General features: G+C 38.7%; 1 protein-coding gene across 2 annotated transcripts in view; it reads right to left on the bottom strand.

Annotated features, from left to right (window-relative positions):
• The window catches only part of LOC146321770 (mannosyl-oligosaccharide 1,2-alpha-mannosidase IA), a 275,021-nt gene that overhangs the window by 115,519 nt on the left and 145,628 nt on the right, over positions 1-13,874 (bottom strand). For both annotated transcript variants that reach the window (XM_084727045.1, XM_084727046.1), the window contains exon 3: positions 3,733-3,848. In XM_084727045.1, coding sequence (XP_084583171.1) covers positions 3,733-3,848 — 116 coding nt within the window. The remainder of the gene's footprint in view (positions 1-3,732; positions 3,849-13,874) is intronic.

Genomic DNA, 13,874 nt, shown 5'->3' with positions numbered 1-13,874 from the left:
AGATTTAAACATCCCACCTGAAGACATTGGAAAAGAAAAATGCATAAATTCTGTTGAATACAATGAATTTAATGTAAAAGAATTAAAAGAACTGCAACAAACTAAAAGTTACATTTGGCTCGTGGATTACTTCTAAAATATTATATTAATATTAATAATATTAATCCAATATTAAATGAACACTTAAAACATAAAACTGATCCCTGACTTTAAAAATATTCTTTTTTCATTAAAAACAAGCAATGATGGATTAGCTATTTTGGGTTTAAAGAATAATAATAATTCCACTGGATTTAAGTGCTATTTGTCCCAGTAGTAGCTCTTACATTGCATGCATTTGCTTAAGTGGTATTTTGATAAAATTAGGACATCAGAAAATTTCCTTAGGCTCTTGGCGAGCTTGATGATCCATTCCCAAGTGCATCTGACAATCTGTATATTGAGATAGTGAGTGAGAGTGAGTTTTTTTCTGAGGCAGGGGTGTAGATGCACAAATAACACCGTGCTTCAGTAACAACATGATGATATCCTGTGACACATAAATGTTTGTCAAGTGTACTGCAGCCTCTCTGAGGTGTTGCAGTTATTTGATATCTGAAAACCACTTCTCTGTGTACAGTAGAGGTGTGTGCAGTGTGTTCATGTGTTTCTGTGTTAATAAGCCTTACATGTCTTTCTGCCTCTTCCAATTTTACACAGATCACTCATGATTTCCATTTACCATGCTGGCAAAAAAAAGCCATATCAAATTCATAGATGTGCTTGGATATGTTTGCTTGAATCAGTGTAAAACAGGCATCATTTTCAGCGAAGATGACAGAGGCTCACACTAAGCTACAGCCCAAAGATATTGTCATTAGATCTTTAAACAATCTGACAGTCTCTCCACCAGGACATGTAAATTATTTGCCCTTAAAATATTAAAATATTTGGAGAAAGAATCTAAATCATCACTAAAAAGTCATGTCTGGAGCAGCAGCCCGGTGGATGTGACCCCCACAGACCACCGATGAAGGCATGAGGGAGTGAGGCTGACGGATTGTGGCAGATCACACCCGCGATGAAGTGCAGCGCGAAGTATAAATCTGTGTTTCTTGTCTTTATGATTGGTGACAGTGTGGCTGTTTGTCAACGGCTGCCATTACTGGCCGTCTTTCCGCTCGGGCTGCGAGCGCTGCCACAGCCATCAGCTACAGCTCCTCTCAAAGTTAATATTCATCTGCATCCACCGGGATAGACTGGCCGCGGGGAGACAGAAAAGCTGTGAGCGCGTATGTGTGAGTGTCATGCCTCTCTCCCCATGTTTGCCTTTCACTCTGCATCTGTATCTGTGGGAGTGTGTGTGTTTGTGTTTGTGCCATGAGTGAGAAACACAGTAGCTGAAAAGGTTTCCTTTGATGTGTGGGTGAAATTAACGCTCACTGAGGATTTTTTACGGCCTCAAAACTGGCAGTGATCAAGATGTTGCTGGGCTTCGTGAGATAAAAGCACACCATAAACACACTGTTAGTGTGTTTTAGCCCTGATTATAAACTGGGGCTGCTCCCCGGTGGAATAAATATGTGTGCACAACGGTTGGCTTGCTAACATCTATTCCCACACAAGGGTGTGCTGTTCAAAGGTACTGGGGGCATCGAGTGGACTAGGCCACACACGTTAAATGCAGCCAAGATGTGTTTTTTTTAGCAAGAGACCTGAAATAAATAAGTGTTTTTAAAGGCTAATTGAGGCAAATTTTGTCTGCAAACACATCTTTTCAAAGTGGAGACATCTGACACCCTGTCATAACAGGCTATGAATTGGTGTAATTATTGCCTAGCATCTACAGTACGATGTTGACAGTCATAATAACACAGTTGAGTTTGTAAGCTTTGTGTAATTACACTCCATCACGTCAACCACATTTTATTACAACTGGTGGAAAACGTGACTATGAGGTGACCCAGAAATGACCTCTCTCATTTAACTGTGCATGCAATTTTGGTGGCTGCTATATATATATATATATATATATATATATATATATATATATATATATATATATATATATATATATATATATATATATATACATATATACATACAAAAATGAGCATTGCAGTCCAAATAACAAGTTGGAGCCATAGACAGTTGTATATTAAATAGATTGAAATCTTATTTAAGATATGATCTATGGTTTAAGCAAATTGTTTCTCTCCTCCGCAAACATGAGGAAGCTCTGTAGGCTGCAGGAGCTCCACAGGAGCACAGGAGGTGTGCAGCATTGCAAATTGATAACATCAGGCAACAACAGTCCTTCACTATAAGTTGAACAGCTGTTTCTAAAAGCCCACTGATCTGAAAATATATACATATACGCATATAATTTTGAGTTAAGTGGCTGCATGTCTCACATATTACTAAACTTAACTGTTATATACATCTGCCACTTCTACAAGACAATTAATGATTTCTTACTCATAAACTGACACTTCCTAATTCAGCAAACATTCAGCATTAATTTAAACTCTAATTGATGTGAAATTGGCATACAAAAAGTTATTCCGACTGGGTATAAAAATTTCAAACAGAGAAGTGAGTATTTCAACTTAGCATGTTTCCTTGATCTCTGATGAAATATCATGGTCATTTAATGATTTATTAAAGTAAATATATATTTACAGGTTTCTCCTTTAAAGAGCAGCAGACTTTGAGACAATGCCATCAGCATCTTTCAAACACGCCGTCAGATAAACTGGATGCACCGCCGCAGACCACCCCAGGAGGAGAGGAGGTGAGCAGGGATAAGAGCCACACTCCCGCTGGGACTTAAGGCTGATCCTGGCTAATGTGCGGTCAGGAAAATGAAACGGACAAAATGGGACTCACAAGCAATGGAGAATCAGAGACTTTTGTGCACAGAGAGGCCAGCTCTACAACATGACAGATCAAGCTGTTGCACTTGATGGGTGGACCAGGGCTGAGCTGACAGGACGCAGCACACAAGATGTTATATGTATGTAACTGTACAAATTGTGTTAATTTGTTTGAAATTTGAACCTATTCCGTTCTAAATTTAATTGCTTAATGATGTGTTTATATGTTGTGTTTTATGTGTAGAATGAAGGAACTACAACCCTGCATTGTATAATGACAATGCATGACCTTGATTCTGTACAAAAATTACTGTAACACCTCTCACTGTTAGCTGCAAACCACACAAAAACCTGTCCTGGCTGTCACTCTGTTCAGCTTCAGCTCAGTACCAACATGATATCAGAACTGGCAACCCTCAGTTGTTCCCGACGGCGTCATTACAGACCCGCTCAATGAGAGGGCTGTGGCCTCTTTTTTGCCTCCCGTTTCCCTCAATCTAAAAACATCCCTTCGAGCCCTCCCCTCCTCTCCTCCTTTTATTTATCACATTTTCTGCCCCACAGAGACCTTTCAGAGAGGCAGAGAATCCCATCAGTCGGTAACACTCCGTGGCCGGTGGCCACACAGGAAGCTTTTGATTCCTGCTGCAATGTCCCGAGCTTTGCAAAACTGTCAAACGCAGTGGACACAATGCTGGTGTTAAAGCACAATAGCACTGCTTAAAATCGATCCAGCACGCAAGGCCACTGCTGAAAACTTCATCATGTTAATGTGGTGGTTGCCCATGAGTTGAACTGAGACTTTAAGGCAGTTACAGCATAAGAAAGTAAAAGAAAAAATGTCCAACTAGAGTTAGAATAAGAGTGAATTTCTTACCGAGTTAAGGTCCAGGTTGGTTTTCACCCACTCCTTGGCATCGTTATATTCATCCATCAATCCCATAATATATAGTGTGTCCAGTGAGTCAATGATGGAGGCTCCTCTCAGGCCACCTGCAAAATGCATAAGACCACTGAGTTACTGCCTGTTCAAACAGAGACGAGTCGTTCAGGAGAAATTAAATTTCACAGCTATCACTGCATTTCAGCTCCCACTGATACGAAGCATTTCTAACACCTAGCACATGGTTTATAACACTACATTATAATGTAACTGTAAGCAAATGCAGGGACATTTAAAGTGTTAATTCAGGAATCTGTCAACATTTATAATTCTTTACATGAAACACATCCATCACATGTGAAACGAAACATTTCAGGTCCTTAAACGTGCGAGAACATACATTTCACAACCTGTGAACACACACTTCACACGTGAAGAAAAAATAATTATATAATTAATGTGTCTATCAGCACTTACAAGTCCTCTTTTCTTCATGTGTGCAGTTATCATCACTGTGTGTAATATCTTTGCATATGAAGTTATTTTCAACTGCGTTGTTAAGAATAAAAGAAAAGAAAAGTTGAAATTTTTAGATGTGATATGCACAGACACCACGTGCTTACATAAAAAATGATGTGTAAAATGTGCGTTCACATTAGGGAAGGCCTTATGTCCCTTAAAAAACATGACATGCCCTTCTGCCACAGCGCCTCCGTCCTTTAGTATTTCAAAAAACTTTATTATTATTATACAGTCACTATTTTGAGGTTTCCCACTGTTTTGAGATAATAACTAAATTGACTATATATCACAAACCATTTAGTATGACATCATAATATGGACTGACCTATGACTATGACTGAGTTCCAGTGTTCCTGTGCCTGGCATCAACAAATTCAGGGAAAAAGAATAAAGCCTAAATCCTCAAATTAAATTAACTTTAAAGTCATTGTTTTATTTGATGGTCTTGCTGCCGTCAATAAAATAACAAAGGCCAAGTGACCATGACCCTAAAATGATGAAATTCTCAAACATCAAATGTGAAATTAAATGATGTATTATATTAAGTATGGTGTCTTTCAAGTAACATTTGCCAACACTGTGTAAATTAATCACGTGACATATCCGAGGAAAACACATCTATCTACTGAAATGCTTCATGTAAGGAGTTACAGTTGTTGACAAACACTCGACACTTTAAATTACTTTATTTTCACTCACAACAACATTTTAGTGCACAATTAACCACTCACACATTAAAATAAAGTGTTATTGCTCTAAGTGTGGGAAGTGAAATAAGTTAAAAAGTTAAACTTTTGAGAAGAAACTGTGTCAATCACTTGTCAAACAGCCACAGGCAACAATTGATAAGGGATCATGGAAACTCCTCTGTGTTACCACCTACACTTTCCACTGAGGTCGTTCCCAGCACTTTTCTTTCTCGACATACACAAGTGCCTGCTTTAGGGCTGTCAACTAAAATTCCAAATTTGATTATCTATATATATATATAATTGAACTGTAAAAAAAAGTTTATGGCATAGTGCATTATTTTAGCGTTTATTTTTTTATAATGTATAGATATATAGATCTTTTTAAAATGTATGTTTCAATTAATATACTTATACAAGTCTGTCACTGTACTGGTTTGCCATCACAGGAAGAGATATTTGCTGTGTTTTTGAAGTAATAATCAAATGCCATTTTTGGCCAGTTTTGACAGCCCCGGTCTGTTTGGTCCTAACATGGCTTATAGCCGTTTTGTGAAAGTTGCAAACTGATTAAGTGCTAACAGCGAGTTGTCTTATGCTGTATTTGTTTTAACAGTGCATCACAGTGATGCAAAGCTGAGGTTGTGAAAGAACCCACCCAGATGGTGTTTTTCCTTTGTAGAAAATTTACATAATACAAAGACCAGATTTCATTTACATCAAATATGTCACATTGAAAACATTTTTAAGAAGACTTATAAAAGAAAAGAAAGTAATGAGCACTGAGAAGAGCTGACAATTCATTAGGTATTTAAGTATTACATAAGTTCTTCGAAGGTAGCTAAGAACTTAGATTTAACCCCAAACCTTTAATGTTCTGATTAGCAGCAGTAAGATGACAGCCTCTGTGATAAAAAGTAAAACATAAAAGTCCCTCACATGCTGAGCTACTGTAATTGCTGCAGTGATGTTGAGTGATAATACTAACACAGCTTCGTGAGGTCCAGATAAAAAGCATCTTCTCTGTGAGATTAAAAGCATCGGCTACAAAGCATCAATCACTGTACTGTAAGATGAAAGTCATGTCATTTAGGTCTCGGCCACCGCAAGGGGAAAAAGTACTGATACATTTGATTATAGCAAACATTTAGCAGCTGCTCCTGGATTACTCAGTCTACTTTGTGTTCCCTTCATTAAGTGGTAAATCTGTCTTTGTGTGCGGTGACTCTCTGTGTATGAGTGTCTGTCTCTATGAATCTCATTAAAAGCTATTCATTTCTTTTCACAAGCTAAATGAGAAAGGCTAAGGGGTGTTTATTCCATCCTGGTGGCCTTATGAGAAGTTGCATGGCCTATTTTCATTCTCATATGACCAAATATTATGCAAATGAAAGTGAACCTCACAGAGACAGCTCGGCACAAAGAAAAATAAACATTATCCTTAATGAATTACTGTAAAAAGAGTTGAAGGGCAAATTGTGGTCTGGAAGTTTAATAAGAAACTGTGACTAAATAGACTGTGAATCAAACTGCTGGGGGCCTCACATTGTAGATTACTAGAGAAAAAAATGCAATAGCGTGAGAAGTGACCTGGTTAAACGAGAAAAGTGATGAAAAATCTTTATGTTCATCCCTGAGAACAGCTAGGTTACGGTAGATGGCTGGATTGATCTGACGCAACCACACGGCAACCTGGCACATCAAAGTGTTCGGTTTTTATCAGGAGTTATTGTTAAATTCACCAAATATGCAAATGGTAACCATACCTCCAGGCGACAAAACACATTGTCAGTAGTCTGCTATTTGTTGCACAAAATTATGTAGGTCTGCAAGTGACTTTTTTTTTTTTTTTTTAATCAGTTAATTATTTAGCCTATAAAATATTACAAAATAATGAAAAATGCAAACCTTAAGTCCAGCCCAAAGCTCAGCGGTCAATTTGAAAAATATAGTATAAATCTTTACTTATATGGAGCTGGAAAAAAGAAAAAACTAAAGCGTTTTTGCTTATCAAATGCCTTTAAGAGATAGTAGGAATTATTTGAAGTGAGGTTGTATGAAGTACTTACCCATAGTCAGTGTATTACATAAAAGATATGGTGGTTAACACGCCCTCAGTTTGGGAAAACAGGTGTAGACACTTAAAATAAAGGTCATCCTAAAAAAAATCACCGCTTTAGACAGCCTTTTCCCACAGGAAACTGACATTATAGAAGGCAAATAAGCTCTCCCTCTAAACCAACCAAACTCCATTGGAAAAACCAAAATTTTACCTCACAGAGGACAGTCGCTGGTTTACCACTGCCTTAATCGGTTATTTTGTTTGAATTATTGTTTGACTTTGGTGATTCACCGAAGTCACACGATAATACAAACAAGCTGAAAGACTGAAGCAGCGGCAGACCAGCAGCTCCTGTGCTCTGCGAGGTGAAAGAGAGCAATTTTTGGCTTATATAACTGTGGTTTCTCAAAGCAAAAGGCTGAAAATATTCTAAATCCAGTGAACACTTAAACTGATATTGATTTTTTTGTTTTTTTTGTTTTAGGTGGTTCTTTTTTTTAAGTGGCTAAAATACATTTTGCTGCTGACTCTGTCCACAGCAGTACATTGCTTGGCCTCTGTGCTGGTACTCCTCCTCTTCTTCACATAGGTCACACTGACTATGGATAAGTAGCATACAACCCCACTTTAAATAATATGAACCATCTCTTTAAATGATTAATCAATTATGCTGTTGTTGAGTGTGTTAGAAGTTAAATTTGATGCAACTTGTATATTGCTGTTTTTATGCCATGAAACCAATACACAGATAGGAACATAATGAACTGCTGAGTACTTTTCACAATTTAATTAACTCCCTAATTGTTTAGTACTAAAATGTTGGTTTTATAATGAGACTGTGCACAACTGCTGTGGCTTCTGCTATGATCTAAATAACTTCTAACTCCTTTACTGTCAACAACTCCACTCTTTTACACCCTGTGAAGGATTTTCATTTTTAATTCAGTATCAAAACTCTCACTACACTGACCTTTGACCTCATCTCCATAGCTTTATGGATTAGCTGGTGAGGTCAGTCAGGATGCCAAAGTGCATGCGGAGCAGGGATCAATGACTTGACTTGACTGAATGATGGGTACCATATGCTTTCGTCATAAATCCAGCACTTATTAATAGTATCAGAGGCAGAGAAACACTGAAGCTTTCTATGCCTTGCAAATCCCTTGTAAAGCCACATTACATTACAAGAAAATAATTTCTTCTCATTAGCTTTTTCTTATTTTGATACAGTAAACCACGCCAAGCTCGCAGTGCCATCAAAGACGCAGTGCCATGGGTTTTCATGGTTGTTCGGTTCAAATTTACCACACATTTCCACCCTTTGAAAGCTCATCTGCCGTGGTTTCCCTTCTAGCAGTTCACCTCATATTGTCAGCAAGAGGGCAGTGCTCGCCTGAAGCAAGACACATGTAGTCTACATAACACGCGAAGGCCATCTGCCGAGGTTGTTAGCCATGTCCTAGTGCTTGCTGTACGCAGTGATGGATGTTGGTGTATTATATCAGAAAGACTTCCTGCTTCTGCTCGTGTTACAGAGGAAGGAAACCCAGCATATTTTCAGATGTAACTCAAACTTTGACTCCATTATTGTTAGAAAGGGAGTTTTTTTTCAGTTTGCTTGCTGAGCAGCCTTATCTCTACTCGATGACAAACAGTGATGGAGACAGCTGAGAGGAGGGGTGTAGTCAGATATCTAATTCACTCTGGTTATCCAACCCAAGAGGTGAAGCTCTCTGTGGCTGCAGGCAAAGCAGCCGAGTGTGGAGAATTCCTATTGAAAACAGCACCAAAGCTAAGATGATTGATTGACTGTGAGGATTGACGGAGCAGATCAATCCATCATGGTGTACTCCTTCAGCTTCCATGGTCTAAGACCCTATTTATTTCTGTAGCCCTTTGCTACAAATGGAAGGAGCCCTGAGGGATCCTGTGAAGACAGCAGCGATAGGTGTGCTCTATTGTGCTTTTATGAAGACAGATAAACATGCACACAATGACATGCTTTCACAATTTGCATTCTTATGCATTCAAATGAACTCCATAATGCATTTAGCATGCTACCTAGTGAGACTCCCAGCAAACACAATCTGTATTGCATCACATACTGACTTAACCCAATCTTTCTACAGTCCTGTACCCCTTCAAACATTCAATGTCCGACTACATACCCCCCCCACCCACCCACGCACTTCATGTTTGTAAGCTCCCTCTACACGTACATACAGATAAAATCCACTTGAAACTGTAAACAGCTCAACACAGGTTAATAAGAAGGATATGTTCAAGAGAACAAAAATAACTCTCCAATGTACGACTGAATCTGAGAGTCTGAGTCTTAAAGTTTTTTCTACACACAGTCTGTGCCTGTATTTTGCAAATCACTTTTTTTTTTTTTTTTTACGTGTACCCTCTACAGCACTTCATGTTCCCCTGAGGGTAGATGATCCCCAGTTTGGCAAAAGGGAACTTAATAAGAATGAATGCAAAGACCCAAAATGCAATGCACCGCAAGAGTACAGTCCTGAATTTGTTTAACATTTACTCAGCTTAGTCAAAGCTACAACAAAAAGTCAAAGTATCAGCCTCAAACATTATACAGGCAGAATCAGGACATAAAAAATGACAAACCACTCACAGAACAAGGCTGGATTAGCGACTGCGCAGGAAGCCCCAGACCACAAGGAACCAAAGTTCACTGCTTGTGATTTGGTTTTGGTAATTTAATTACTCGCAAATTTATTGGGAAACTCACACCACTGACATACAATATCAACTAAAATGGGTCCTGCATTATTAGCTAATTTTGTGGGCTGTATGTATCTAGTTCTAAGAGCTTTATTATTTTAGTTTAAATTGTGCTCACATGATGCATATTCCAAATAAAGTTGTATTTACTTAATGGGAACTTGAACACAGGAGAGCATGAACATTTTGCACTGAGTGCAGTGACTGGGGGGTCAGTAGTGGCCCAGTATCAGCCTTTTTGCCCCAGGGCCCCCTGACAATGCCAATGGCAATGCCAAACACAAAACATCTGTAATACAAAACTGAGATCATGAGGCTTTTGACAGTATTATTATTACTTCACCCATAATCTCTGCTACATTCAATACATGGCTAAATTGAGACCGCAGCTACTGATTATCATTATTACTGATTATTTTTAAAATATTTTTTGTAAAAATGTCTTTGTTGTACTTGTGTTAATGATGAGTGAGTGATGATGATGAGTCTCAGTCAGCATGTATTTAAAAATGATCGAGGTTTGACACACTCCTACTCAAGCTGGGCGAGGGGGGGCTGCACAACTCTGATTATTTGAGGGTGTTAACCTGCTTTTTTCGTATTAAGTTCAGGGTGTCGAGCATTGACTCTATGCATGCAATGGCCCTGCAAGTTTCAGGATGATTTTAAAGAGTAGGTGGCATTTTGAGCCTTTTCTAACCCATGCTGATTTTAATACATTTATTAATCAATGTCAATATTAACACCGGCATTGATATGTTTCATCATAGTACAGTAATATAATTTAGTCTACAAGTCAAGAAACATGTTTAAGTGTGCAGTACCTCATTAAGTTATTATCAATTGTAAAGATGTTGATACATTTTCTGCAGATTGTCTAATTGATTCATTAACTAATTTCAGCACCAGGTTGAATGGTTTATATCTTAAGGCAGAAAAGACAGAAAAAAGTAATTTCCCAGTATTAAAATATTATCTGACTCTTGTTAAAAATGAACTTGCTGCATAGTATTCAAGTCAATTATTTCTGCTAAAAGCATGCATGAATACGCTAACGTGCACTTGTCCTTTGAACATCAGTATCAGAAAATACAAGTGACTGTAAGTGTAAACATGTACGAGTGAAAAGTGCGCACAAGAATGAGTAATGTTAGTGTGTGTGTGTGCGTGTGTGTGTGTGTGTGTGTGTGTATGTGTATGTGTGCGTGTAGGTACACAGAATACAAGGAAAGCCATTAGTGAGACATTGGCTGGTGGATGTTCATTTATCATGGCTGTCACAGGCCAGTCAGTGTCGGTCAGGGGGGTTACATTAGACGGCCAGAGTCCACATGATCAATCGCTTGCTGCAGCCCATTGGTGAGCTGTGATATTACTGGCCTCGCTCTGTCTCACTCTCTTTTTCTCTAAATGTACACACATATACACCCACAGTACTGATATATATGTATCAGGATAAACCTCTGCTTTATTTTATCCCTCAGGGGACAGTTCAGAGGAAACACTTCTGCTCTAATTTCATTTAACCAGCACACTGTACGATGTGCATGCAAAATATATGCTGATATTCCTGAAATGCCATCTGATGCTCATTGTAAATTCCACTGACTAAGTACATTAAATGTGCAATATACTTAACCAGATAAGAATAATCAGATTTAAGAGATGGAGTGTTTTAATACACTCATGGGACAACAGGAGTCAAATCAGAGCATTTCTCATTTTAGCTTGTGACTGAAACAGCTGAAGGAATAAAATATTAAAAATATGGTCAATAAGTCACCCTGTTAACGTCATCAAAGTGAATCTAATTGATGCGGATGCTGGATTCACATTAATTACGCTGCCTGTTACCAATGGTTGCCATAACCCAGTTATCAATCGTCAGGGCAGTGAGCATCTTATTAGCGCTAATGCTACCTGGCACCAGAGAGACGGGGTTAGCGAGCCAGTGTGTCTGTGTGATGTTAACGATACCTAGCTGTTTGCTATTCGAGGCACGCGGTTAGCAGCGCAGATAAAGTGCACTAAGGAGATGACTCTGTAGGTGAGCGGACTTTTGATAGAGAGAACCAACAGAGCAATGGTGGGGGAGAAGAAAGAGAGTTTAGAGGGAGTGGGATTAAGTAGAGTTAGCGGGCAAAACATGAAAAAGGTAAAGGGAACCTAAGAGTGAGAAATGTCATGTCGATCAATCAAGGTGGACTTTTCTGAAAAGGCTGGAATGTTAACGGTGTGCTTTGGTTTCCCTGAGGACCCGATGTCACATAATCAATGAGTATCAATAATAGATGAAGAGGGAGGATCAACTGAATGTACTGTAACTAATGCATATTTAAACCATGAGCACAGTCGTTCACTAACATTCACCAACCATGACATCCCCTAACATGAACAAAGTAGTAATTTTAACCCAAACTACAATCTAAACAAATCTAATTATCTGTGGTAATGTAAATGAGAGGATTTAATTTCTATATATTAAAATTATTTTGAGTCTCTAGAGCAGGGCTTTCCAAAGGGAAGTTTATTGTTGGCACGACTGATAACAGCAAGTAAAAAGACACCACGTCGTCTTTTAAAACTGAGCTAAATTTGGTTTAAAAGTTGGTGGGATGCTAGGATGCTAGCTGATGCTAGTATTTAGAAAGCAGGACTGCTGATGTCTGATATATAAGGCCAATATCAAAGCAGAGAGCCATCATGTGAATTCTAATATTTCATGGATATTTCTTTTACTTGACTGAAATCATCCTGTTTAGGGATTCCAACTTAACTTTTTACATGGGCACTACATGAAGTGGTCTGGTAAGATGTGCGTTTACATACTCTAAAGCATTTTATCGGAATATAAATGTTTTGGCATGTGCAAAGTTTCCACTGTAAAGCATCTAATCTGGTGGACAAATAATAGTATTTCTGCCTGTTCCATCTTTTTTTTTATTTTGGTTCAATAGATTCCAGCTTCATTAATCTTTTCAAGCACCTGTTTGAACAACTTGCTTCAAGCTTTTCGACCACTAGGGCGTTCAACTAAGCTCATATCTTTTAAGGTCTCCAACAAAATGGCTGTATCAGACACAGACGTTTTGTTTTGCTACTGCCATGTTTCTGTCCCTCCAAGAAGCTCATTCATGCCCGTTAATGTTAATATATTATTTCCAAAAATGTTGTTTAGGATCTCCTGGACATCGGTGACAAAAACAGTTAAAAAGTAAAATCCTGCATACTACATACAGTCTTATGCTGCAGGTTTATAATTGAGACACCAACAAAGTAATGCTGATTTGTTTACTTCAGCTTCAACCCAGATTTGGCAAAATGCATTTTCAGCTGCTTGCGTTTGTAGGGATCCCAACAAACCCCAAAGTATTTCTGACTGCAGGGCCCAAACAGCTTGGGCAACCATCCAGAGATAAGCCAGCAGAAACCGACAGTGCCACTATCAGAGAGAACTTGCACTAAGACCTTCTTCTGCGGCTGCAAATATAAGATCCTTACTCCCAGATCCTATCCTAGCCTTGCTACAAGATGTAAGAGGGGAAACTAATCCCACTGATTATCAATGTAAAGACTGTCCTACCAGTTACTTCACAGAGCAAGGGTGCATACATGGGGCTCATTAGACTTGTTCAATTGAATCCTTGCTTTTACTCAAGACAATTTGTTCTCTTTACATAGGACAAATTGTGCCTGTAATGCATTTCACATTCTCCAACCCACCTTTGGGAAGATCTCGAGCGGTACTGCAGAGTAAGAGGTGTATGTCTACAGAGAACCAGGAAGAGCAGGTGACAGCCACAGAGACTGAGCTGTTTGGAGAGGTCTGTTTACTGAGACGCATTGTTTAAATCGTCAGGCTAAGCAAAGCTGACCCCGCTTCAAGGAATATGCAGAGCTGTGTTGTGTGTGACACATTGATGTAGCACCTCTGTCCAGGCAGGAGCGGTGGAAGATGAAGAAGGAACAGATCAGAAAACAGTCCATGTCTCACTAGAGTGGCAAAAAACAGATACCAGCTACTTGTATCCTGCTAAACATTCATGGTATGTAGGTGTGTCAGTGAGGAATTATATATGTAAAAATGAACGCTCCCATACATTTAATCACTATGACTT

Source organism: Lutjanus erythropterus, chromosome 9 (assembly GCF_056507025.1).
Source record: "Lutjanus erythropterus isolate fLutEry1 chromosome 9, fLutEry1.hap2, whole genome shotgun sequence".
Lineage (NCBI taxonomy): Eukaryota > Metazoa > Chordata > Actinopteri > Lutjaniformes > Lutjanidae > Lutjanus > Lutjanus erythropterus.
The sequence above is the reverse complement of the archived record's forward strand: the minus strand, read 5'-3'. Positions and strand labels throughout refer to the sequence as shown.